Source organism: Podarcis raffonei, chromosome 1 (genome assembly GCF_027172205.1).
Source record: "Podarcis raffonei isolate rPodRaf1 chromosome 1, rPodRaf1.pri, whole genome shotgun sequence".
NCBI lineage: Eukaryota > Metazoa > Chordata > Lepidosauria > Squamata > Lacertidae > Podarcis > Podarcis raffonei.
Window position 1 is genome coordinate 71,419,307 of NC_070602.1, and position 27,801 is coordinate 71,447,107.

A 27,801-nucleotide genomic window follows, 5' to 3' on the forward strand; every position below is an offset into this window, starting at 1 on the left:
CTCTAGGAATTACCGTATTTTTTGCACCATAACACTCACTTTTTTCCTCCTAAAAAGTAAGGGGAAATGTCTGTGCGTGTTATGGAGGGAATGCCTACGGGTGGCATGCCTACGGATTTTCCTCCTCTAAAAACTACATGCGTGTTATGGACGGGTGCGTGTTATAGAGCGAAAAATACGGTACTTACTGTAGATACTTTGGATATTTCTGCCCGAATATGTACGAGATCCTCCTGCAAAAGTTTCTGCTGGTATGAAATCTTTTCTGTGTGCTGTGGTTGGTCTTTGTATTGTTCCATCTGCCTATGCAGCACTTCCAGGACAGATTCCAACTGATCCTGTAGAAGATTTAAAAGATATTGAAAAGCAACACATCAGCAAATTTAAAACAAATTTATACACATATCTAACTGACCTTTAGCCCTGGAAATATATATGCATATTATCTGAGGGAGATATGCATAGGATTGTGCTGTTATTTTCTTTTTACCATATTATTAACCTCAAATCAGCCTTAGTTCTTGTTCACTTTTATTCTATGTTATTAATGATGCTACCAGCATCTACTATTGTCCTCATTTGGTTAGATAAGTATCAGAAAACAGAATTTAGCTACTCAATGCAATATTACAACATGGGAAATTTCAGACCTCATCTCCAAAAAGTTGATTACGGACAGCAGTTATCAACCATTGTTGAGCTCTGCCTTGATCATTCTAATTTCAATTCCATACCCAGCAGCTGGGCTTGCAAGCAAAACATGGTGTGACATCTATTTGCCAAATCACTGTATTTTAATAATGCATCCTATTTTCATCTCAACCCTGTTCCCATCAATGAACACAGCAGTTGAGCATACTATCCAAAATAAGCAATTGCAGTAACTACAGTGATTGCCATATTTTACTGCAAAACCTGTTAGAGAAACAAGGCAATGGAGGGATTGTAATACTATTTACTTTATTTTCCTTCAGGGCTCTTATTTTGTCTTCTAGGTCTTGTAGAATCCTGTCTTGTTCACACAGAACACTTAGTTTCACCTACAAACAAGAATGTATATAAAAAAAGATTAGAATAATAAAACAGAACTGGATTCATCAGGACAACTGCATCCTCAGTAAAATTATGCTTTATTCTTACATCAATATCACTTTCTCCAATCCTGATGGGTTTCGCATTTCGTTCTTTTATTGTATCACGCCCTGTTACCTAAAAAATAAAAAAATAAAGATTTGAAAGTAAAATTAAAAGTTGGTCATAAACAAAAAAGGTCTGGAGAAAACTTTAATAATTCCCTCTATATTTTAAGATTATTTAAGGAGGAATCTAAGCTCCTTGGGAGGCAGCAGAAGGGCCTCTGGATGCTGTGGACCTAGAGGGTAGTCTGCAGATGGAGGAGGAGGACTGCAACCAGAGGTCTCCTTAGTGCAGCAGCAGCAGCAAGGTTTGTTGCCATTACTTTGACAGTAGTAGGAGAAGAAAAGAGCTTATTGAGACAGATCCAAGAGGCCTTGGACACATAGGATCTACAGATTTCCCATTCTCCCAATAAGACAGAAAAACTACACCAGCCCTGAAGCTACCACAGTTATTTTCCTGCCCATTGAAACCAATAGAAATTTTTGTTTTGTTTGTTTTTTAATAGCAAAATGAAGGGAGGGGAAAAGAAAGAAGCCACCCACTATCATCTCCCGTGGGCAGCCAGCACAAGCCTGGTAGGGAAGGAGCAGATTCTTCACCACAGATATATCCCCATATGATGATGTTGCCTACACTAGTAGTATTACAAACATCTTATATAAAATTTGGGATCTTTTAAAATATGGTTGTTTAATTTACCTTTAAAGTTTTATAGCAGCAATGTGAATTCTTAACAAATGGGGCAAAGTCAGCATTATTTATATCTTCACGCATTCTATGATTCTTATACAAAATTTCTAAACAAATCCATTTTATATTAACACAGCACAGCAGATTTTGCTGGATTACATCCTCCCAGCACTAATTCTTTGATTTCTTAATGCTGAGAATCAAACATCCGTGGTTCTATTTCAAAGGTTAGATTTCTTGGGCTTTTTTCAAAAACACATTGTTTTAAATTGTTTTAATACCCATAAATGTCACCAGTTCTTTGCTGGTATAGCAGCCTGATATATTGACCCTGATCCAAAGTGTTTCAGGGAGGATCCACATGCACAACAATTCTTTCAAATTTGGTTGGGTTCCAAATGATAAACTTCCTTATGCAAAAAATGTTCACCTGCAATATGCTGCTGGTAGCTGGAAGAGAAATACTGACCCTATAAGGTGTTAAGTTCCTGCACTATACAGGATAAAAAGAGCAATGGATGGATGCGATGAATGGATGGATGGACCCAGCATTGTGAGCAGACCCACAGTAAAGTGGGGGGGGGGGGGTAGTAGAGACAGGAGTGGAATGTGCAACCATCCTAATAGATCAGACAAAATTCTCAAGTGAATAGAATACAGTGGTACCTTGGTTTACAAACTTAATCTGTTACAGAAGTCAGTTCTTAAACCGAAACGGTTCTTAAACCAAGACGCGCTTTCCCTAATGAGGTTTCTTGCCACTGGTGCCCTTCCACTGTTCGGCTTCCGTTCTTAGACCGAGGTAAAGTTCGCAAACTGGGACACTACTTCCAGTTTTGCGGAGTTCGTAAATTGAATAGTTCGTAAACAGGGCTGTTCTTAAACCGAGGTACCAGTGTATATGTTTGGCCTACAACATGGTTATAGCCCTATAGCCCTTGTCTAAGGGCTGCATTCCCTTCTGGCCAACATTTCAAGGGAGACATGCAGCAATGAGCAGGGCTAGAGGCAAAAGCGAATGGAACAATGAATGTTAATTTTATATCTGTACACTAGGCTAGCCCCATGCCCTGCCCCCTCCTCCCGGCAATCTCTTTATCACCCATCCAGGCAAGCAGGAGGCATTATCAGAGTTCAAGGACACATTCCAGCCACACAAAATTGGGACGTGAAGCAGGGCCAGTGAGGGGTGTGGCTGGAGGAGACTTCCAAGGGTCAGATATGAGGGCCTGGAGGGAAGCATTCAATCCCAGGTCTGAGGTTCCTCGCGCCTCGTCTGTAACAAATCTGGTGCTACAAGAAGTGTTTCCCAGTTTCTCAGCACATGCACCCATGTACATATATGTATATTTACATATTTCACGAATGCTACATACAAAACCCAAACAAGAAATGTAATAATGAATGTTACTGGGTTGTTGTTTTTTACAACTGAAATATATTTTTATTTTCACCACATGAAATCACCTCAGGGGCCAAGCCATCATGATTTACCCAAAGGATATGAAAATGGTATTTAACTCTTGAGGCAGAAGATAGTAGTTAGTATAACGGCTAAGAGAACAAGTAGTCAGCCAGAAAATGTCTTGTTCAAAACTCACCTTGTGCATTATTATACTAGGTAGCCTTATAAAAGGTACTGTTTCAGCTGCAGCCATGTGACTGCAAGGTGGTGTAATAATTCTGACCTTCCGTATAAGATCGTTACAAAGTTTACTGAGAAAAATGTATGTGAAGCCTTTGAACATTCAGAAGGCGCTATAAAAAAGCTGGAATTATTATTAGTACTATTATTAGTTCTATTTACCATTCATGACTATTTGTCACAGCTCCATCTTCAAGTTCCCATCATTGTAAACTGATAAAATGGAAACCAAATAATCAAATACAGGAGGGCTTATTGCCTTTTGGCAATATTTAGATTTAGGTTTTTTTTTATTGCAGTAAAGCACCATTTCCTTTTAAACTGCCACCTAGAATATTGTGTGGATTTAAAACTTTCTAAGATAAGCAACACATACTATATATTGGTATAACAGAATGTAAGTAATCAGTATAACAACAAATATGCAAGCAAGGGAACTGATCTGAAATCTAAAAGGTATACAGTGCACAGTGAGCCAAGGAAAAAATATGCAATTATATCATATAACAGTACACGTAAAATCAACTCATTGTCAAAGCAGCAAAATCAAAACAAAATTAGCATGCTTCTGTATTTTCATAATTATAGAAATGGAATCACCACTAGTTTCCAACACATGAGAAAATAAAATCAAGCAGTACTGTGCCAGCCATAATATTGCACAAAGCCTCCAAAAACACACATCTTGCAGAAAGCTGTGGTGTCGTATGTATCATGAGACACCTGTGGATGCTTAGCCATTTAAACATTGACTGCCATTGAAGAAAGCAATGGAATGGTTACATTTCCGTTACAGGCACTCTTACATTTATACTGGATAGTAACCCTTGTGCTGAGCTCTTTAGAACTTTGTAAACCATGTTGATCAGAGGTCCATTATTTTTTATCTGTTTCAAACAAAATTTTAATACATATCTTGTTATAGAGGAAAAATTGACACTAGAAGCCAATAAACAACAAAACAGGAAAATAAAAATATATGTATACTATTATTTTTAGCAGCATTACTTCTCCTTGCTGCAGTTCAACACTCCATAGTTAGTTGACTTTCACACATTTCTTGGAAACTGGAGTGGTGGGAAGGACAGGTGGTGGTGGGGGAGACGTAAAAGCATTTTTTGCTTCTCATGTGCTCTTTTCCCAAGTTTGCTGATGATACTAAGTAATTCAGGGTTATTGAAACAAAAACAGATTGTGAAGAGCTCCAAAAGGACATCTCCAAACTGAATGAATGGGTGTCAAAATGGAAAATGCAAATCAATGTAAATGCTCCAAAGATTCTTTGCAGCAAAAAATATTTATTTTACATCTACACTTATGTGGTCTGAACTGGTAGTGAATGACCAAGGAGCAAGACCTTGGGGTCATAGTCAATAGCTGAATGAAGATGTAAATCCAGTGTGTGGCAGCTGTGAAAAAGGCAAATTCCAAGCTAGGGATCATTAGGAAATGAACTGAAAATAAAACTGATATCATAATACAAATCTATGGTGTGACTGCCTTTGGAATACTGTGTACAGTTCTTGTCTCCTCACCTCAAAAATGATATTGTAGAGTTGGAACAGGTTCAGAAAAGGACAACCAAAAAGATCAAGGAGATGGAGCAGCTCCCCCAAGAGAAAAGGTTGCACTATATGGGACTTTAGAAAAAGGTGAATAAGTAGTGACATGGTTGAAGTTTATAAAATTATGAATGGCATGGAGAAAGTGGAGAGAGAAAAGTTTCTCTCTCGCACATAACCTTGGAACTCATGGACATCCAAGGAAGCTGAATGTTGGAAGATTCAGGACACATAAAAGAAAGGATTTCTTCACGTAGCACGTAGTTAACTCTGGAACTTGCAGTGATAGTCATCAACTTGGTTGGCTTTAGAAAAGGGTTAGACAAAATTCTTAGATAAGTCTATCAATGTCTATTAGCCATAATGGAAGCTATTCTCTGCTTTCATGGTCAAAGGAAGTACTATGGTTCTGAATACCAGTCTCTAGAAACCAGAGAGTGTGCTCTTTTGCTCAACTCCTGCTTGCATCTGTATGTTCTGATTGCTAGCATAACAGTTAAGAAATTCAGGGCATTAGGCTTATCTACCAACCTCCTCCAATGTATGAATAAAGAAAACATGATTTGTGTGCATTATTTGTGTCCTTGTGTCTAAACAGAGTCTTTAGCAACAAAACATACCTCCTACTACCAGTGCATACAAATATTGGGGACTCCCTCTTCCTTCCACCAAATATCCAAAACTTGCAGAGGGAGAGGATGAAAGAAGAACAGGCTGAAAGGTAGCAGATGGCCACAATCCCTACAGACTGAATGCAAAGGTGAGAAAGGGAACTGGACTCTCAGGGCTTCTAAGGCTAGTCTTCCTCTTCAAATGACCCTTTTGGTGGCCCTTCATCACTGAAAGGATCCTGGAAGGAAGAATTATTAGCCTTGGAGGATATGTCACCCCAGGATCCCTTCAGCAGCAAGAGGACTGCCATGGGGTGCATGCCATCCAAACCTGAAGGATATTGTTGCAGATAAAATGTGATTGCAGCCTCTCTAGATTATTTGTAGGTAATTACTTGTATATTCTACTTCCTTTTCCTTTCCTCTTCTACATTCTGAGTGCTTTGATACTGCTGTGATGACAATATACAGCAGGCAAGCCTCAGATTAACAGCTCAAGAGAGTATCTCAGGCTAACTTGAATTTGCCTTGATTTAGGAGCTGAATTTATTCTTATTTATTTATTTATTTAAAAAGTTTTCAAGTTTTACAATTACACTTTTTCTATTCTTATACAGTAATTCTATTTGACTTCCCATCTAGCATTCTATGACAGATCTTTTTACATCTTGATTGGCTGCATATACATTAATTCCTTCACCTTATTTTCCACACCTTCATGTCTTTAATATTGTCAACTGTTGGTCACAAAGTAGGAACTGAATTTATTCTATGCAGCATATCATCCAAAGCATTATTTCAAACTCCACCAACAAAAATTAGTGGCTACCAAGGAACTATAAACTTAACATTTACAGGATCACTCATGCTGCAGCTGCTTTTAAAGCAACACTCTTCAAAACATACCGTACCCAGTGCTTTTTTTCTTAAAAAATGTTTAGGGGTACTCTCATTTACCTACTCATATTGAAATACTGCCCCTCAATGAGGACAAACTTAGATTCACAAAATGTTTAGGGGTATGCGTACCCCTGTGTATCCCCAGAAGAAAGCACTGACTGTACCTAATTCACAAACACAGAAAACAAGAACCATTACAAGACTCAACAGTTATAAAGGCTGTGGTTTGTGAAACAACACAACAACACAACAGTTACCTTAATATTCCATCATCAGAATAACTGCATGTTACATGAAATGCTGCCTATGCTAGCCAATATATATACATACAAAATATATAGAATATTTTAAAGAGGTGAATGTTAGGTATTTAACATTAACTATCTTTAGAATTTAAGATTGCAATCCTATGCTTACTTCCATGGGAGCAGGTTCCATGGAACTCAATACAACTTATTTCTGAGTGGTAATGTATGAGGTTGCACTAGAAAAGTAATGGTCGTCTAAATCAGATCATTACAATCTGTTATCATTCAGACATGGTTTTCCTGAGCCTATCTGCTTTCTACTTGAGAGACACAATAGTATGGATATGTTAGGATTTTTAGGTATTCAGGATTTTTGGAGACATCCTTAACACAGAGCACACTGCAGTGATCCAGCCTGGAGGTTTACAAGGCATAGATGACTGTGGCAAGATAAGCTTTTCGTGGAAGGTGATGCAGCCACACCAGCAGGAATTGATGAAAAGTATATCTGGCCATAAATACCATTTTCAGAACTTTAAATGGTCCGGAAAATGAATCAGTTTATTAACTGAGACTTATACCAAACATATTATTTCAGTACTTAAACATCTTCACTGGGTTTCAGTTTGTTTCTGGGCACAATTCAAAATACTGTTGATCCACAGAACACTATGTGGTCAAAGACCAAGATCTAAAGGACTGCCTTCTCAGGTATGAATTTAATTGTTTGGTGAAGTTTCTCTGGGTGTTAATGGCTCGTGTCTACAGATTAAATAGGAAGCTACCAAGGATTACCTCTATAGAATACTCTTCTCCAGAAACATCTGTATAGCATCTACTCTGCTGTCTTTTGAGCACCAAGTTAAATCTGTTTTGTTTACACTTATACAATTTTTTGGTGAGAATAAATTTGGAAATGTTTTCCTACTACCTTTAAACACTATTTAGTTAACTGCTGCTGTATCTGTTTTGTTCTGCTTAATTCATATATGTTATGCTTTTGTTTCTTTCATATCGTATTGTTGAACTGTATTTTTTTTAAAAATAAAAAGCTATGTCTCATCCACTTACCTTCAAGCAGAGAACAACAACTTCAAAATGGAACCTTCTATCTTGGAATACTTTAAAAAAATAAACCTTTCAAATATGTCTTTGTTTTTTATGTGCAGTCCAGAAACTCTAAGAAAATGTATTGCTTTGGGGCCTCCATCTGCTCTGACCAGGGGCAAATATCATTATGACTATGTTCCCAGATACAATGCTACATTTGAACTATGGTTAGGGAACTAATAACAGGCTATAGGCATGTGCCTTTTCTATTTTCTATATTCTTCCCCTTTGCAAACAATTTTACCCTGCCACCCTTACCTGTGGGTTTCAATTAGGTCTGTACGGAGCATATTGCAAACAAAAAGCTTCAAATGACAGTTGTGTTGTTTCACAAACCACAGCCTTTATTTTTAGTATCAGGAAATCACATCTCCCCAAAGATTTGCTTTGGAAACATTTCCTAACAGAAAACATAGCCTAGGTTAAGGTATGTTCAGAAACTTATTGCTATTTTTCTGTCCTAATAGAATTAAGGTGAGTGCATAAATTGCACGCATATCTGGGAGTAAGCATCATTAAATACAAGCACTCTGATTTCTGATTAAACATGTAAAACATTACAGTATTATTAACATGTATCTGCATTCACATTTAACTCTAGTTAACATTGTTATGTTGTTGTGGCTGTCCAATGAGGCCTTACAAATAGCGGAGGAGAGAAGGCAAGCAAAATGCGAGGGAGATAGTGAAAGATACAGGAAATTGAATGCAGATTTCCAAAGAATAGCAAGGAGAGACAAGAAGGCCTTCTTAAACGAGCAATGCAAACAAATAGAGGAAAACAACAGAATGGGAAGAACCAGAGATCTGTTCAAGAAAATTGGAGATATGAAAGGAACATTTCATACAAAGATTACCATAATAAAGGACAAAAGTGGTAAGGACCTAACAGAAGCAGAAGACATCAAGAAGAGGTGGCAAGAATACACAGAGGAATTATACCAGAAAGATATGGATGTCTCGTACACCCCAGGTAGTGTGGTTGCTGACCTTGAGCCAGACATCCTGGAAAGTGAAGTCAAATGGGCCTTAGAAAGCACTGCAAATAACAAGGCCAGTGGAAGTGATGGTATTCCAGCTGAACTATTTAAAATTTTAAAAGATGATGCTGTTAAGGTGCTACACTCAATATGCCAGCAAATTTGGAAAACTCAGCAGTGGCCAGAAGATTGGAGAAGATCAGTCTACATCCCAATCCCAAAGAAGGGCAGTGCCAAAGAATGCTCCAACTACCGTACAATTGCACTCATTTCACACGCTAGCAAGGTTATGCTTAAAATTCTACAAGGAAGGCTCAAACAGTATGTGGATCGAGAACTCCCAGAAGTGCAAGCTGGATTTAGAAGAGGCAGAGGAACCAGAGACCAAATTGCAAACATGCGCTGGATTATGGAGAAAGCTAGAGAGTTCCAGAAAGACATCTACTTCTGCTTCATTGACTATGCAAAAGCCTTTGACTGTGTCGACCACAGCAAACTATGGCAAGTTCTTAAAGAAATGGGAGTGCCTGATCACCTCATCTGTCTCCTGAGAAATCTCTATGTGGGACAAGAAGCTACAGTTAGAACTGGATATGGAACAACTGATTGGTTCAAAATTGGGAAAGGAGTACGACAAGGCTGTATTTTATCTCCCTGCTTATTTAATTTATATGCAGAATACATCATGCGAAAGGCTGGGCTGGATGAATCCCAAGCTGGAATTAAGATTGCTGGAAGAAATATCAACAACCTCAGATGTGCAGATGACACAACCTTGATGGCAGAAAGTGAGGAGGAATTAAAGAACCTTTTAATGAGGGTGAAAGAGGAGAGCGCAAAATATGGTCTGAGGCTCAACATCAAAAAAAACGAAGATCATGGCCACTGGTCCCATCACCTCCTGGCAAATAGAAGGGGAAGAAATGGAGGCAGTGAGAGATTTTACTTTCTTGGGCTCCATGATCACTGCAGATGGTGACGGCAGCCACGAAATTAAAAGACGCCTGCTTCTTGGGAGAAGGGCAATGACAGGCCTAGACAGCATCTTGAGAAGTAGAGACGTCACCTTGCCAACAAAGGTCCGTATAGTTAAAGCCATGGTTTTCCCAGTAGTGATGTATGGAAGTGAGAGCTGGACCATAAAGAAGGCTGATCGCCGAAGAATTGATGCTTTTGAATTACGGTGCTGGAGAAGACTCTTGAGAGTCCCATGCACTGCAAGAAGATCGAACGCATCCATTCTTAATGAAATCAGCCCTGAGTGCTCACTGGAAGGACAGATCGTGAAGCTGAGGCTCCAGTACTTTGGCCACCTCATGAGACGAGAAGACTCCCTGGAGAAGACACTGATGCTGGGAAAGATGGAGGGCACAAGGAGAAGGGGGCGACAGAGGACGAGATGGTTGGATAGTGTTTTCGAGGTTACCAGCATGAGTTTGACCAAACTGCGGGAGGCAGTGGAGGACAGAGGTGCCTGGCGTGCTCTGGTCCATGGGGTCACGAAGAGTCGGACACGACTAAATGACTAAACAACAACAACAACAACAAACCAAACTATTGAAGGTACCAGAATGTCATGATAAACATTTGTCAAATTGGTGCTTTTTATTTGCTTTGCTTCTTTGTTGTTGATAGTTTTACTGTTGCTGCCATTTTTAATGAAGTATTTTAATGCTGGCATTTATATTTTATTATTAATGTGAACTACATTGTTAGTGTTTTGCGTTATTAGGAGCTGACTTTGGAATTGATAGTAAATAAGGTAATACAAATATTGTAAACAAATAAGTGAATAAATAATTATTAGTAAAACAGGCAGTTTTTAGCAGAAATAGAATTAAAGAGTAAGAAGCAAGCACTACCATCTGTTTATTAGCAGCTGATAATATTGAGCCCCTGGCACAAATATGTTGTGACAGGGGGGTGGCAGTAGAAGGGGGAACTGGCAAAAATACATTTCCTTGCATGAGTGGATGTGCCTTCAAGTAGTGCATGAGGCTCTCTGATTTTCTCCAAAATAAAGAGGCTGTTTTGATGTCATGTTATACTGTATATCCAGTGTATTTTACGTTTAAAATTTACTCCAGTTACAGAAAAAAGAAATCAGAATATCAAAGGATTGATAACTGATACTATAACATAAATACACTAATGAAGGTTGTATATAGAGGATAGATCAACTGTAAAATACTAGAATATTTTATACGAACATGTTTTACCTTCAAATCCAAATATTCAAGATCTTTCTTCAGCTGGATGTAGGTATCATCAGCCTGCAAATGGAAGTACATAAAAAGAATATAGAACAATCTATTGCAATACTGGACTCTATAACTAACTAGCAAGTACTTCTGGGAACTTCTGCAAAAGCATATATACATGATAAACTAGCTATCTAGGAAGACTTATCATTAACACACTGATGTTTATGGTTGAATGACAAATGAATACAGTGCATCAATGGCAGCACATCATCTTCATCAACCTTACAAACATCAAGATCACAGATTATTTTCCTTTCTACGCAGTTAGCTAACATGCAGAGCTATCAAAATCACTTGTACATTTAAAATTATTTTAAATAATCAAGACCTTTTTATGAGGAAGATATGAAAACATCTTCATTAAATTCATCATGTAAAATTTTTCCTTGATAGAAGTATTAATTGTTTGTTTTAAAAAATTTTATGAATGTATCTATCACTTTCATCTAATTAGTGTAACTGATGGACAAAATATTTTTAGTTTTAGTTTTCAAATAATATGCAGAGACAACTAATATTTCATGCTCCATGAGGCACATCTTTGTAACACAAATAATTTTATCCTAAACTACAAACTAAAGCTCCTAGCTTAAAACTATCAAATCTGATAATTATTCATTCAAAGTAGAGTTATTCTTATACTGCTGCCTTTGATTGTTACTGGTATATGGTGCAAAAAGACAACTAGATTATGATAAACTAATGGACACACAAATAGCTGACACAATGCTGAGCCAATACAGATACCCTCTTAGTTCCTTAATATATTTGAAGGGGGGGGGGGATAAGCAGCATGTGGTGAATTAAGCCACTTCCATCAAGAATGAGTGGAAAAGCTTACTTTTTTCAGCCAAAATTAATACATCTGCAAGTTAGTAAGCTTGCCTCTTGAACGGATTTTTAAGGCAACAATCACAAAAATGAACATCAAAGCAAAATAATAGCAGTTATTCATATGCAACAGCATCCTATAGTTAAAAAAATGCTTACAATCTCCAGCACATGCCAGAGCAAAGTAAAACTATGAATGAACTGGGGACTTGAACATACTGAAGAATGGGCAAGAAAGCACAGACTTGAGCATGGTACCAGTGAAGCACTTGCAGAGTCACAGAATATCATATACAGCACAAATGAGCCAATCAGCAGCTGACCTGGTAAGAGGAATTAGTTGGCAAGTGCTGTAGTAATTGGGCGATTGTGTAATTTCGTATACTAGCCAACTTAGCCTGATGTCTCCTTAATCGAATGAGAAGCAATGTTAGCTCTTCAGGCTGTAGGTATTTGGACACATTGTAAAGAGGAAATTAGCAGTTTTCAGGGAGAGTCACTGTAGCTATAATTCTTCACCTAAGGTGCCCAGAAAATGTATATTTGACACAGTTAAGCAACCAGTTTGTATTTTTGTCTTTGATTGGAATATTGTACTTTAATGTCAGAAAACAAAAGCAAATTCCATGAACAGTTCCGCTTATAATGACTTCAATGGCAGTTGAACGTAGGCCACATTTAGAGCCAGGAAGTTCAAGTTACTTGATTCCGTTAACAAGACATGAAAAATCAATAAAGAGTGTTTTGGACTCAGACATCCTTAGAAGTTCTAGTAAATTCAGCTGGTACATAGAAGGGGAAGGAAACTAGAAATGCTTATACGTACCGATTTCCCATGCAAACTTGGAGCACTTACAGTATGGGTCATATATCCCATTGTAGGCATGGAACGCCTATCTACGTGTGCTGAGTTCTGTATAAATGGAAAGGCAGTATTAAAGAGTAATTTAAAATGGAATTTTCTTTTCTTAAATCCTTCAAATTCACACCTGCCATCCTTGCATCAAGGTGGATTGACTTAAATTGCCATTTGATGCAGCCAATACTGAGCTAGATGTACAAATAATCTGACTCGAAATAAGGCAGCTTTCTATGCTATAGTTATGTAAGCCCTCCCCTGCTGTCATGTGAATAATGCATGAAGCAGGGTTTAGTTAAAGGGCATAAAAAGAGCAACAAACAGGGTCACCTAAGTTGGCACAATGGACAGACTTCCAAGAGATATATAGGATGGTATCCCCTGGAGCCAGGGAATGAATCTTTGTGCCTGTGGTGACTTACCAGTCTCTGGGCCTCTCAGTATAAAGCCTACAATAATATATGATCTACAGTGTCATATTTATACTGCTTTACCTCCAAAAGACATTTTTCCTCATGATTTTTTACATAGAAAAATATAACCTTTTAAACTCAAAGGGTTAGAACCAGACTAATTTAGTTGCACTTAGGTTGCACTGAAACCAATATGAAGTTACCCATGATTAATTTAGTTCCTACTGATTTCAGGGGGAACTAAGTGCCTTGGCCTCCTGAATCCAACCAAATAAATTTACACAGAGTCACTGACTCAGTAAATGTAGAGTTAACATGTTTATAGTCATGTGATTCTTCCATACATCATCTAGCCATATATATATATATATGTGTGTGTGTGTGTGTGTGTGTGTGTGTGTGTATGTGTATATATATATATATATATATATATATATATATATATATATGAGACAAAGTGACAAAGTCTGCATCTCATTCACTTCACCTGGCCAGGGCATCATGTGTCTTTTTGAAACAAATTTTGCTCAACCTGCAACTGGCCAAGCACTGAGGACATAAATCTTGGCTTTGAAAATACAAGTTTAAGTGGATAATGTAAGAATATTGACAGTGAACATTGATCAAATAATCTAAAGGTTAGTACTTAGAAACGTTGCAAGGTAATTCTATTACACCTCGTTAGTAAAGTCTGAAAAATATATCAGTAAAATTTACTCACTTTTATAGTTTGACTTCGAATCTTCATGGGTGATCCAGCAAAAGGAACATCTATCATTGGTCTCTCATCAGATGGTTTGACAGTAACCCTTTCTGCAGGGGTGTGTGGTCTTCGAGGTGGAAAAATTTTAGGGGGCCCAGGTGGTGGTATATCAGAAGGAGATGGGGGAACAGAAACTGAACGTGGAACATCTAATGAACTTCTTCCCTTACTACGGTCTGTAAAGTCTGGAGAACCAATATAAATAGGTGCTGTGGGACTGCCATGTTTAAACTGCTGTCTCTGTTGCCACTCATACAGCTGCCACACAGTACCATCTTTGTTAGCTCGTCTCTCATCATGGGACATCTTCAAGTGGCTAACCCGGTCTTGAGCATACTTGTAGTCACTTGGCAGATTGCGATTTGAGGGCGGTGAACTTCCTGAAGGCTGCCTGGTATTCTTTGGCAAGGTATGATAATTCTCAGGAAAAGATATGGAATGACTGGGCACTTGGCGAATAAGGGACTGATCAGATGCAAGACTGTTTGAGAAAAATTGTTTCATTAAGTATTAAATGAGAATGCAGCTATTATTAAAGTCAAGGTTTCATAAAATCCAACTTTATAATTCCTTCATTTAATTGAAGCAAACAAGTATGTATAGAATCTCATAGGCCACAATAGCCTTTAACAGTTTTTTCAGAGTTGACAGCCATTTGAAAGAGTGATGCCCTTTCATGGTGTATTTACTCAGGCTTCTTTTGCCTCTGTTTTATCATGTTCAAAACCCTGCAAAAACTGCAGGCAAAATTTGGATTTTAAAAAGTGTGTTTGCACCATGTGAAGCAAGTTACTCAGCTCTTCTTAAAAACTGTCTCAAACATGAGACAGTTTCCTTAGCAACACGTTGACCACTAGGTGGAGCATGCTATTAAACAAAATGTTATTTGTTTATCCTAAGGGTTCCCACCACCACTTGCTGACTGTCTTGGCAGAGCACTTAATGATTTTCTGTCTGTTGCAGCAATTGTGATGTGCTAGATGCTGTATGATTTGTAATTGTATTTTCATGAATTATTTTATTTATTGTATTCTATTGCATTACGATTTGTATTCCAAATAATTCAAATTGTAAGAAAATAAATAAAAGAATGAAAGAAGCGATAAAAACACAATTAAAATAAATATGATTATTTAATGTGGACATGCCACAGCCACTTGAATGCAGCTTGCAGACCATGGACCGTAGGCTGGAAACCCCTGCTTTATCCCAAAGAAAACAATCACCTGCAGTTGAAAAAAGGAAGCTTGCAACAAGATATGTTCAGTAAATATACATGCATTTTGTGGAAACAGAAAGGACGTTTCTGATACATTATCATTTGCTAAAAATGTCTCTATCCTCAGTGAGTTATTTGTAAAATAATATTCTCAGCAAAAAAACAAGCAGATTCTCCCAAGGTTCTACATCACTTGACTACCTGGCTTCATGACAAGATTAATTATGCTTCATGACAAAAGTAGCTTAAAGCCTGAGCAGCCAATTTAACAGGAAACCATCATGTCACATAAGTAGTCTCATCTGTTGCACAATTAAGGAGCTATTGATTTAATGCATCAAATGACTTTACTGGGCCTTTTGCCAAGCTAACATTAAAAATCATTCTCACTTTTTTCTTGGAAGAAAACAAGCAAGGACCTGAAACACTTGGACTGCATCAACCAAGTAGCTATTGGGTAGCATAAGCTCATCATGCTCATGCTGTGAAGGGTGCCCATCAGTTAAGTGTTAGAACTAAATGGATGGAAGACAAAGGACCATATAATTGTAGAGCTGGAAGAGACTGAGAGGGGAAGGGGGTTATTGACTTGTTTTGTTTTTGTTTTTATTATGTATTTTGTATTTTGATCCTGTATTCTCTTGCTGTGAACCACTTTGAGAGCTAAGGGTGAAGGGTGGTATGCAAATTTAATGAATGAATGAATGAATGAATTAGTCCAACCCCCTGCAATGCAGCAATATCAACTAAAGCATCCATGACGGACGTCCATCCAACTTCTGCTTAAAAGCTCCCATGAGGGTGAGTCCACCACCTTCCAAGGGAGTCTGTTCCACTGTTGAACTGCCCACATCATCAGAAAGTTATTTCTGATGTTTAGTCGGAATCATAAAAGATATTGTCACACTGCTGCTATCCTTTTTCAATAGGCTCCGAGACTGTGAGACCAGAGTCCTGACAGAGGAATGAATAGCTGACAGAAAACAAATAAGCTCCTCCTTGAACTTTGCACAAATTTCTCTGTACATTTTAACCGGACTTTAAGGCACTCCTTTTCCCCCTTCACGATTTTCCAGCCTGTATAACATGAAATTCATGGTCACTTTTATGTATGATGGTCAGTGAAAAAGCTCTAGTTTTGCAAGGCTTCTTTCCTCACTATATTCCTTTCCATGAATACTTTGAATGAACTCTGTTCTGCCATTTCATCTTTCTGGTTATAGAGAGAATGCTGTTAGTCCCAGCTATTTATTGGTAGAGAGATTGAACAGTTTACTTCTTGACATTGAGAGGTTTGCTATAAAATAGCTGGGAATAAGCACACATTTGGTTGAATTCAAACATGTGCTATCAGATGCAAAAGCTGTCTTCCGTTCAGCGGAGGACAGATATCCCCTTAGCTTGAGAGTATTGAAAGTATTACATAGGAAAAGTGAAACTTGACATGATTTTTTTCCTTCCACTTGTGCAAGAGGTTGTACAAGCAGAAGCATGCTACAGAACCTACTATAACACATGTGAACTACTGTGCTAACTCTTGTCCAAGAATTTGCGGAGCACAATATCCGAGTATTTCCCTTCTGTGCAGTTTTATTTATTCAATCCATTTAATTTCCATTTTTGTGTCTGCTAGTATAATTTTAAAAACAGCAACACAATACTAAAACACAACTTACATGACAAACCAAGGCGAGAGAGAGAAATGTGAGCTTTAACGCCTTTTGTATATAGTTCTTTATATAATAATGCTATATAGTTATTAAACTGTCCAGAGGGCAGCACCAATACAAAAAAGGGACAGCTGGCAACACCACTGGTTCACTCACAAACACACACAATGCCCCCCAACAACCCTCCCCAAATGTTTTTCAAGCAATTTTTGGAATTCTGTTCTACTAATAAAGTCAAGAGGCTTAACTGGTGGGACAGGTAGAATTGCTGACATCTGTATTTTGCTCTGTTGAAAAGTATTATTATTATTATTATTATTATTTGAAACAAAACTTCCCAACAATGGGGATGTGGCTGCTTTCCAGAATGGAGAGAGTTGATGTAGCAGGGGGGCTAAGGTTGCAAGGGTGGAGTCAACACAGAACCTGCTGGTGTGCTCACACAGACCCAGCCTCTCCCTACCCGTAAGCAGTAGTGATGCTACTGCCAGGGATCTAGCATTGCAGCTCTATCCCACTTGGTGAGCTGCTTCTGATCTGAAAACAAAAGAAAAATTCCACGGTTCCTTATTGTACACAATAGGCACTGCTGCCTTCTGCTTTTAAGATATTAAGCTTCAACTAAACCAATATATACCATGTATCACAAATGAAAGTTTATTTTGTCGAGGACCAAAGGCACATTTAAGCAAAGGCCCTAGTGTGGTGGGGCTTTTGACTTTACCCTACCCAGCCTTTACAGGGTATCCTCCCCTTTAAGAGTCAGTGGAATAAGAAAATCAGTTTTAGCTTACACAATGATATGCTACTAATCTCCAATATATAAATTGCTTTGCACAGGCTCTCACCTTTGGTCTAAAATCTCACCTATCTCAAAAGCAGCTTTTCAAATGACACATGGAGATTATGTAAGGAAATAAAAACCAGATGCTTCACTATACACAGAGTCTGCAAAATCAGGCCTCTTATGATGTGCATTGTTCTCAATATTTTTGAATGATAGTAATATAGTAATTTAGACCACAATGCTGGGATGCAGTTGCAATGTTCAAGCTAATCAGCAAATCTTGCTGGTATCTCAAACAGTTATCATGCTTTTTATCTTAGCCCAAAGTGCTAATCAATTATCACTATTGTGGATCCATTATTCTAATACACAAAGATCTGTCATGAAGCATGGCTGCACAGAAACAGCATTTTGTAACCAAGAAAAAAGAAAATGAACAATGTAGATTAATTACTATACTACATGAAATGCTAAGGGAAATTCAAATAAGTAAGCTGGATTTTGGCAAAAAACAACAACACTCTAATGCATATGGTGTGATACTGAAAGTTTGGTCTATTTGTGAAGAGTATTTTATCCTGACCATAAAGAATAGCTGGCAGAATAAGAAAGAAGCAACACTAGTTTTTGTAGCATTATGTAAAGGGGAATGACCTAATATACAAGAAGTATATAATAGCCTATAAGCAGTCTTCACTGGTCTGGTTTTGCACATCACACCAAGCGAAACCTTGGCTTAGCACAAATTTGCAAATATGTGAAGGCTTCTGGACAGGAGTTTGAAGCCATTCCAAGTGCAGTCACACCACAGATTTGTGTAATGGCATTATGATGTTGGTATTTTTTATTTCAATCCATTTCCTAATGATCTCTAGCATGCCAGAGGTGGGTGAGTATCACACGTTAGTTTAAAGCAGAGGTGGCTAACAGTTTTTGGTCCAAGTGCCACATTCACTCTTGGCCAAGCCTCCAGGAAGTCACATGCAAAGGTTGGATGTGGCCACCCAAGCCTCTCACATACATGCACACAGGACATACCCAGCCACAGATTCATGCATGCAAACACAAACACACACACACACACCTCCTTCCTTAGTTGATCCATGCAGATCAGGTAAGGAGGAGGGGCTATTACCCTTCCCTTCTCATCAAATGATCAATCTGATGACTAAGGATGGGAAATTTGCATCCCTATCAGGGCACAGAGCCAGGTGTATAAGTTTTGCTGCCACTAAAATTGACAGCGTCTTGCAGCCCTCCCTTGCTAAGGTCCTAGCAACCCACTTTAAAGCAATAAAACAGACCATCTAAGCTTATTACTAACCTTTTGGGGTCTCCTTTTTGGACTTTTACCCAATGCTCTATGTGAGCCATATTGTTTTTCCTCTGTGTCTGCTTTTTTTGAGCTGGTCTGGAAACAAATCCTTGTTTATATAAACCGATACCATTCTGCTCCACTAGGCCAGGACTTGTATTTAACGAATTGGAAAGTGTTCCATTCTTCTCAACAGGCTGAGCTCTCTGGGACCGAGACAGACTTGACTCTGTATTCAATGTGCCAACTTCCGATATCAATGGATGTTTAGATTTCTCCCTTTTTGATTCCACCATGTTCTTCCTGACAGCATAATGCTCATCTTCTATTGCTTTTCTCATCTCTTCATGCTTATCATATGCAGAGGTTTCAGGAGATTTTCTATAACATCCTTTTGCATCAGCAGAATCTAACTTTCCACATTGTTTGCAGGCATCCACATGATTAGCTTGAGGAACAGCTTGCTGATCTGGATTTCCTGTTTCTCTAAGGGAAAAAAAAGTGCACTAAAAGTCAACACTTTATTTGTTGACACTGTACCTTTAGTAAGTTCTCTTTGTACAGACTTAATGCTTAGCAAACTTCTGTAATACTAAGTGATGCCTCAGAGCTCTTACCGGTAGTTTTGTCCCATCGCCTAAAGGCTGATACGTCATTTATGCAGATGTCATTCAGATTTAATATGCGAATATTTTTTTAAATGCAAAATGTACTTTTTAACATTGCATTGATATCTGAGACACAAACAATGGAAATCTAAATACAAACGATCCCTGAACTTGCCTCTTTGGTGATGAACGTGTTTGCATAAGAGCAGCTTGATTCATAGCACGGATCCAACCATTCATATCTTCTTGAGTATCTGCACTAAAGTAGTACGTGCGCATCCCTGAATGCTCTGCCTGAGAGCCAATAACAGAACTCTTGTTATAGATATAAGCTCTCATGCCTGTATGGACAGCCTGCAACAGTAGAAAGAAAGACGAATTAGGTAATTTTAAGGAAGGAGGGTAGGCAAAATTCCCTACATATGAAAGTAGGTTGGGAGGTCTTTTTGTCTGTTTTTTGGTCACATCTGATGAAATGTGCTGCTTTTCCTCCCATTTGCTTTCAACATTTTATTGTTTAAGCACACACACACACCCCACTAAAAACACACACACACAAAAACCAATGATGAGACAGTGCTAAGATGTCTGAACTATATGGCAATATAAAGTGTATATCTGAGCTTAAAATAAAATAGAATAGGTAGGTAGTTTTTAAAACCCAACAGGATTGCGTCACATTTCCAAATAACCAGGGTAGTCCTTGTAACTAAACAGAAAGTTTTACTACCAAAATCACTGCAGAGCAGCAACTTGGCATGCTGTAGTTTATTTCCCCTCTAAGCACATTTGTGATAGGGTATTTTTGTGGCGGGGGGGTGTGTCTTTCATAATGTTGTGATATTGTTACAGAATTTTATTTAGCCTTTGTACCAGTAAAATTAACTCTTCATGATTTTCCTCTTGATGCATTTTGTTTACTGCAAATGTGACACAAAACAAGCTACTAGATATTTTATTTGCTATTTCCCTTGCTGAATTTACAAACTTGAATATATTTTATAGATCACTGGATGAGGTTTAATCAGCTGAGAAGAAAAGTAGGCTACATATCTTGTGGTGCATAAATGTGATTTTAAAGTATCATTTTGTAATGAAGAAATTATTTCCCTTTTAATTATAGTTTGGTCTTCGAAAAAGCTTTGTTGAAAGGTCACTAGAGATGAATGAAAATTAATAGTACTTTTGAGCTTATATTGAGGAAAATATACTTCATTAAACACATAATGAAAGATTCTATTAAAAAGTAAAAACAATGTCTTTACTTTAAAAAGTAAAGAAAATGAGTGGCATAATCATATGGGATCCAACATAATGGGGCTATGTTAGTACAAGGAATGGAGTTCTACTGCAGCGGTTTTTCAAGGCATGCCCCTAATAGTAATAACATGCAAGGAAGCACAGGACAAAGGCTTGGTGGAAGGGGAAACTAGAAGATTACAAATTGCACAAAATAAGTACAATACAGCCACATCAGCATGGACAAGGAAGGGTTACACCCAGATGCCAGAGGGAAATAAATATATAAATAAATATTGCTGCAGAATCGCAACACCAACACCAAACACAAACACATTATTCACAAAGCCCTAACAATATGTGGTGCTCCAAACATTAAAGGGTATAGTTAAATACAGGCAGCATGTTACTTGTAGGCTAGGAGCAGCAAAGGTTTCAATATCAGTCATGTAAAGCAAGACATAAAACTCTAATTCTCAATAGTTAACAAGAGTTAAAATCAATGGCAGCAAGAGCAATCCTGCCCCCACTGCCGCCATTGTTGGCAAATTTTGAACATTAGAGCTTCAGAGTTCCTATATGCATAAGAAAAGGAAGATGAAAGCAACTCAGTGTCCTTCAATATTTGCCTAGTTTCTCAGGCCTAGTGTCCTACCTCTTCTCCTTCTATGCACCAAACTACATGTGACATTAACTGTCTAGTTTGGTGTTGCACTTGTCTTTTTTCCTTTTTATTGTGAATAGCAGCTGATGGGGACTCTCCAAGCAGTCACAATGAAAAGTATTCTGCTTCTCTTTTAAATTCCTATTTGGCATGGAGAGAAAATTCAATTGATACCAAGTGTATCTTTTTTATATGTATTTTTGCTACCTCTCTAACCATTGCTTCAGTCACCTTCAGTCATTCAAGGCAATATGTAACAAAGAACAGCTCATCCACAGTAAAGAAGTTGATTTTGCTCCCAAGTTTGCACAGAGTTTCATGCATCAATGAAACTTGCAGATACATATCTGCAAAGGGCTGCAGTTGTAGACTGTGTGTACCACAGGTCACCACAACATCTACTCAAGATAAAAAACAAAAAGCAGAAGTTCTGTTTTGTACATTGCAGGGACTACCATGGGTATGCAGACCTGTAGCCTAATATGAGACTGCCCTCATGAAAGGGTGTTAGTTTAATTTGATACACTGTGGATCCTTAACTAATAAAAGGATATCCAGAACCAAAATTGCTTCTGTGACTGCAACATACAGCCAAACAGACTAGACAACACACCACTTCAGGCACACCTACATCTCCTCCAGGCTTCAACATGTGTGGCCATGGCCTATCTCACATTTATATCAAACCTGCCTCCTGATTGTTGAACACTGGTGAACTAATTTATAGGATTTCAGTTGTGGCCTCTCTAATAAGGGAACCTATTTACGATCATGTGACCAATCTGTCATGGTCCTGTGCAATGTTTGCAATAGGGGAAATCCATCTTGGTGTGCTTGTCCTATATAGCGCTATAATCAGGCTGCAGGCATTTTCTGTGGTGGCTCCCCATTTGTGGAATGCTCTCCCCAGGGAAGCTCACTTTAGGCGCCAGACAAAATCTTTTCTCTGTAACCAGGCCGTTGTCCTTTAACTATCTATGGCCTTTTAGAAGTGGGTGGGATGTTTTTAATGTATTTCTGTCCTTTTGGTTTTAATGTATCTATCTGGGGTTTATTGTCTGTTTGCTGGGTTACAGGGTTACAGGTCAGTTTGGGTTGCCCTAGGCAAAACACTGCAAAATATGTGGAGGGAGGGTTGCTTTGAAAAGGAAAAAGGAAAAAAAGGGTAAAATATATAGACTACACTGTGCAATTGGAAAATTCTAATGAGAAATGGTGGTTGAATGCTATGTGAAGGCATAAAGAGAAGCACTGTATGTAACTGAAGGTGTGTGTGTGTGTGTGTGTGTGTGTGTGTGTGTGTGTGAGAGAGAGAGAGAGAGAGAGAGAGAGAGAGAGAGAGAGAGAGACACTGTATGTGTGTGGGGGGTATTATTTTAAAAGTCCTATTTTAAATATAGGACTTGGGAGATAATATTATATCAGAAGGGATTGCCTGCATTTCTGAACATGAACAAATGATAAGAAAAAAAATAGGGCCAGTTTGGAAATAACATTAAACCATAATTTAGTGTTATGTGTATGAGTTATGGGAAGCCACTGGCATGCATCCTCCCCATTTCTTTCGCGTACGAGAACAGGGGGAGATCAAAAGCTATGCTTTCTATTTTAAACTAACCAGAGCTCTCTGTTACATCTGAGCACAAGCAGAAGAAAAACTTGGCAAACGTAGAGCAAAGATTAGAAAGATGTTGATTGGTTTGATAGATATTTTAATTTGTAAATGTCAGCTGCTCATTCCACAACAGACTTTGTAAGAGAAAGATAATTTACAGACTGAAAGAGAAACCAATATCTAACACTGAGGGTGAAATATATTGCATGGTTGTATAAGACAGACAACACTACAAAGGGATGTATGAAAAATCATATAGAAAAAGATGGGGATCAAAATTTAAAGGAATAAAAAAGGCAACATTATAAAGAATATCTAAGGGAAGGAATAAAGTAATGCACTGGCAGTTAAAAATTCACAGGCAAGCCAGAAAACAAATTATGGATACTTAAATAAGGAATAAGGAATGTGGGGTGGGGTGGTTTGGGGTGGGGTGGGGTGGGGTGGAAAGGCGACTCTGGGAGTAAAAAAAAATGCCAACAGCAGAGTCTACACTTGAAGCACGGCTAACTATTTAGAAAGCTGAAATGCAATATTCAATTATTTTTTAATTCATGTAGTGAAAAGGGTGATGGTGGAATGTAATAAAAAAGAGAGGGGCAAAATACACAAACATTTTCATGGGTCTTCACTTCTGCAAAACTAATTATGAATCTCTTTTTTTCCTTGTATGTCCATAACTTCCTTCTTTGTATGGGTTCAACCAACAGATCTTCAGAGCATATTGGCTTGGGATAGTAAGCTATTAACCGATATAGCAATCCATACAATCCCTATGCTGCCTATACAGCAGGGGTCAGGAAACTGTGGCCCTCCAGATGTTTTAATAAAGCAACAGCCATCTGGAAGGCCACAGGTTCCCTGCCTCTTCTATACAAGCTATAGATTGGATAAAGCCCATCTTCTCCCTGCTGAAGGATTAGACTGAAGAATAATTTACAATGCTTACTTGGTTTCAAAATATAATTATACTTTTTGACAGCACAAAATCCATCTAATCCTCCCTATAGGATCTCAACTACATGCATTACTGGATATTACTGAGTATTTATTAGAAGACTGAAGCTTCATAAATCCACCACCAAGTCCCCATATGCACATGCAGACTTCTTGGAACCAAGTCTCTCCCCACCCCCATTACTGCATTCAGTATATTCTGAATCACTGAACTCCTCTCATTCATTTACACAGCAGCACTGAAACTTTCTGAGTAGGGAATAGCCTTCATTCAAATCAGGGGTGGGGAACTGTTGGCTATCTACATGCTGTTGAATTATGACTCCCATAAACCACAATAAGCATGCCTAAAACCGGGGGGGGGGATAAGAGTTGTAGTCTAGCATAATATGGAGCCCCAAAGTTTCCCACACCTGATACAAATGAACTCAAATAAAGGTCCTTTACACTTCCTTCAAAGCTCAATATATGGTGCACTGTTATTACTGCTGTTCTTTTGGCTAGTGACAGCCTCTCCATTGTAACTCTGCCTATAGAGCAGCTACAATCTCATTTTAAAAGCAAAAGCAGATACTGTACAGTTTCATTATCAATTATCTAGTTAAAATGGAAGCAAGCAGAACATTGCACGTTTCCACATCCAGCAGCTGAAGAAAGCATATTTACAGTATTTGAGTAAGCAACATGTTATCAGCAAATTCTTTCTACTGGAAGGGCCAGCTCCAGTGTGATTAAATTAAACTGTCCAAACATATCCAGTTATCTCTTAGCAACGTAGCAAATGAACAACATGTACATGTGTGAATGTAAGCGTGAGGACAATCAGTGACAGGAAAACACAGAAGAGCTTTGTGATGTCTTAAATTATGAGTAAGAATTTCTAAAGCACAGCAGTCTGCAGGACAACACATACACATTCACAATAGGGATGAAAAAGTAATATTTGTACCTATTCATGCATTCAGATGCCCTTATTCTGGAAAGAGGGAGAAGAAAAGGCAGCCTCTCTCCCATATTGCACAGAAGAAGAAATGGAGAGCAAACCCCAAGAGCATACCAATAAGAACAAAACAAGGACAAAAATTCAGTAAGTTAAAAGAGCAGAATTCCTAAACAATAGAAAGTTGGCATGATGAAACAAGAAATTGAAGTCAATCCCCTCAGACACAGACATTATTACTTATTTTCACACAACACCTGTTTACACGTTGAGCTCTTTAGAAGTTCACCTACTCAAAATGCTCACACCCTTAATTCCTCCCACACAAGCCCTCAGGGTCAAAATACAGCAGCACTTTTAAATGCAACCTACTTGAATTGAAATAATTAAGAAGAATTGCAAAGGGGCTGTGTAATTGCTAGCAAAGTGCCTTCCAGATTTCTCTCTACCTCTAGCCAGTCCAGGCAACCTAATTCAGTGCAGAGGCTCACTAGATAGGAAGAAATGTGTAATAAATCCACTGAACGCCTCTGTAAGTTAACTATTTGCCTCTGAAGTTTAAGTTTTAGCATTGCTAAGCAGAGACAACTAAGAAATATTGAGTAATGTACAAGCAATACACTATGGATCATTGTGATTCTTGCAAAGGTAAAAGTTGATTTATACAAGATAACAAAAAACAAACAAACCGCCCAACCCTAAATATATAAGTACATCCTTCTAAATGTCCTATTTTAAAACTGTTCTGGAAGCTTTTTAAAAGGAGTGTTACTTTTCAAGTAAGAAATGAGTTGGGTAGGCCACATTAAATTTGACAAACTTCTATTTTTAGTCCTATATGAACTAACCTGGGACCATGTCACATTGAACATAATGTACAAGAATTGCACTGTTAAAATGATTTAATAATGAGCTAGAATATAATATTTCAGCTTTGTTTAATATAAAAAACATCTTATCAATTCTGCAAGTAGTGTTTATGACACAATAAACATTTTGGAAAAGGATCCACATAAATTTGCATCAATAATGCAAAGTATGAAGCAGAGGAAAGTTGGACCCTGAAGAATTTTTAGAATGAAAGTCTACAATGCTAACACTTTCATTAGAATAATAAATACAACTATTTCCTAATGACAAACAATCCTTCTTGAAAGTTGGAGTGATTTAAGTTGAATTTACTGCCCAGCACGTATGTTTATGACTGCAGTCAAATAAGGATACATTTTAATCAAAGTGGTAATAATAAATCCAAAGGTAGCAATTGTTTATCATATATGCATACATTAAGTTGGACCCAACATTGGTAAGTAATGTGGGGAATTGAATTACTTTGAGCTTACGCCTTAGGATACAGAAAAAAGCACCGCAGAAGAGACAAATAACCACACTGTTTGCCTCAAAGGACCAATTCAGATATTACATTTTTCACCAGGGAAAAGAGGGGAAGACAGAGATAAAAAGATTAGGCCATTTTTTCTCTTATAATGCCTTTCCATAAAAATAAAAAAGCAGAAGTCTGAATAGATCCTTAGAAGCAAACTGTCTAGAAGGATAATTCAGCGAGCACATTTTCTCTTCAGGGGATCACCTTCAAGAATATTTTAAACATGGAGATCTGTGGAAACGCCAACCATTTATTTCCCTTTTCCAATTAACTACATGTTCTAATATTCCAGAATTTAATGTAGCACATGCAATGGATAAGGAAGCAAGTTTCAGCATTTATGCATTAATGTATAATGCTTCCTTGGGTATCCGTATATGGGAATTGCTTCCCCGACAAATGTAATACTGCCCTATTACAGTAATTAATAAACAGAAATTAATATGATGGTAATTGGAGCAAAGTATAACAAATAATTTAGCATTACAGTTTGAAAACTAGAATCAAGTATATTATGCATGTACCCTAATGTTTAACTCATTGCAGGGGCATAGGAAGGGGGGGCGGTGGGGGCGGTCAGCCCTGGGTGTAATCCATGAGGGGGTGACAAAAAGGTGAGCCCCCCGCGGTGTGCCTTTTTGTCACCCCCCCCCATGGATGACACCCGGGGTGGACTGCCTCCACTGCCCCCCCTTCCTACGCCCCTGCCTTTAGTCAGAGGAAGGGACCCATTGTAACAGGAGTTTTTTTATTTTTTATTTTGAATAAAATTGTATTAAGACCTTCCATAGTACATTACAATAAAAAAGCCAATCTAAACAGAAATAGAAAAAAATAAAATAATAATACAAAGTCTTCTTTCACAGGTAAATCTTAACTTGTGCCATACAGAGAGATGTGAACCCTCCTAGTTCTCAACTGGGAACTTCCCTATCTTCTTCCATCCTCCCACCCTGGAGATCCTCCGTTCCCTGCCTCTTACACAGGGGTAATAGGACCTATTTTTCAACTTACTTTTTAATATTTAGATTTCCCCACTTCAAATTCAAATAACACACATTCTTGCTATGCTTTTTATTTCAAACTGCATTAAACAGCACTAAACTGATTAGAAAAGTTTGCTATAAAACTAATGAGTGATAGAATTCTGGTCAGGTGGTACTTTAAAGCTGACGAACAATGGCACTTTAACAAGCATTTTTAAAATACTGCTTTGGAACTTCTAGAAAAATTAATATGTTCTTCCCTTCTAGATGAAGATATACAATTTGAAGTGGTCTTGATCTTAAACCTAGGATCAGAAAGCAGATGAATTATTTAACAAGAAGAAATATAAATACTTCAGGCCATGGTAGGTTTTCTTGGAACAGCATCAAGTAGATAT

General features: G+C 37.9%; 1 protein-coding gene across 16 annotated transcripts in view; it reads right to left on the bottom strand.

The window, feature by feature from the left end:
- Positions 1-27,801, bottom strand: part of PLEKHA7 (pleckstrin homology domain containing A7) — a 158,572-nt gene that overhangs the window by 32,806 nt on the left and 97,965 nt on the right. For 11 of the 16 annotated variants that reach the window (XR_008331093.1, XM_053392551.1, XM_053392575.1 and 8 more), the window contains 10 exons: positions 19,791-19,969; positions 19,017-19,493; positions 13,975-14,497; positions 12,808-12,894; positions 12,305-12,424; positions 11,106-11,159; positions 4,282-4,362; positions 1,141-1,209; positions 960-1,040; positions 189-338 (listed from right to left, as the gene is read on the bottom strand). Coding sequence is in view for 15 of the 16 variants with exons in the window: in XM_053392551.1 (XP_053248526.1) it covers positions 189-338; positions 960-1,040; positions 1,141-1,209; positions 4,282-4,362; positions 11,106-11,159; positions 12,305-12,424; positions 12,808-12,894; positions 13,975-14,497; positions 19,017-19,493; positions 19,791-19,969 (1,821 nt within the window). In the remaining variant the exon portion in view is untranslated. Of the gene's footprint in view, positions 1-188; positions 339-959; positions 1,041-1,140; positions 1,210-4,281; positions 4,363-11,105; positions 11,160-12,304; positions 12,425-12,807; positions 12,895-13,974; positions 14,498-19,016; positions 19,494-19,790; positions 19,970-25,039; positions 26,980-27,801 lie in introns of those variants that run through there. The other 5 variants (XM_053392592.1, XM_053392559.1, XM_053392613.1 and 2 more) reach the window with 4 other exon arrangements.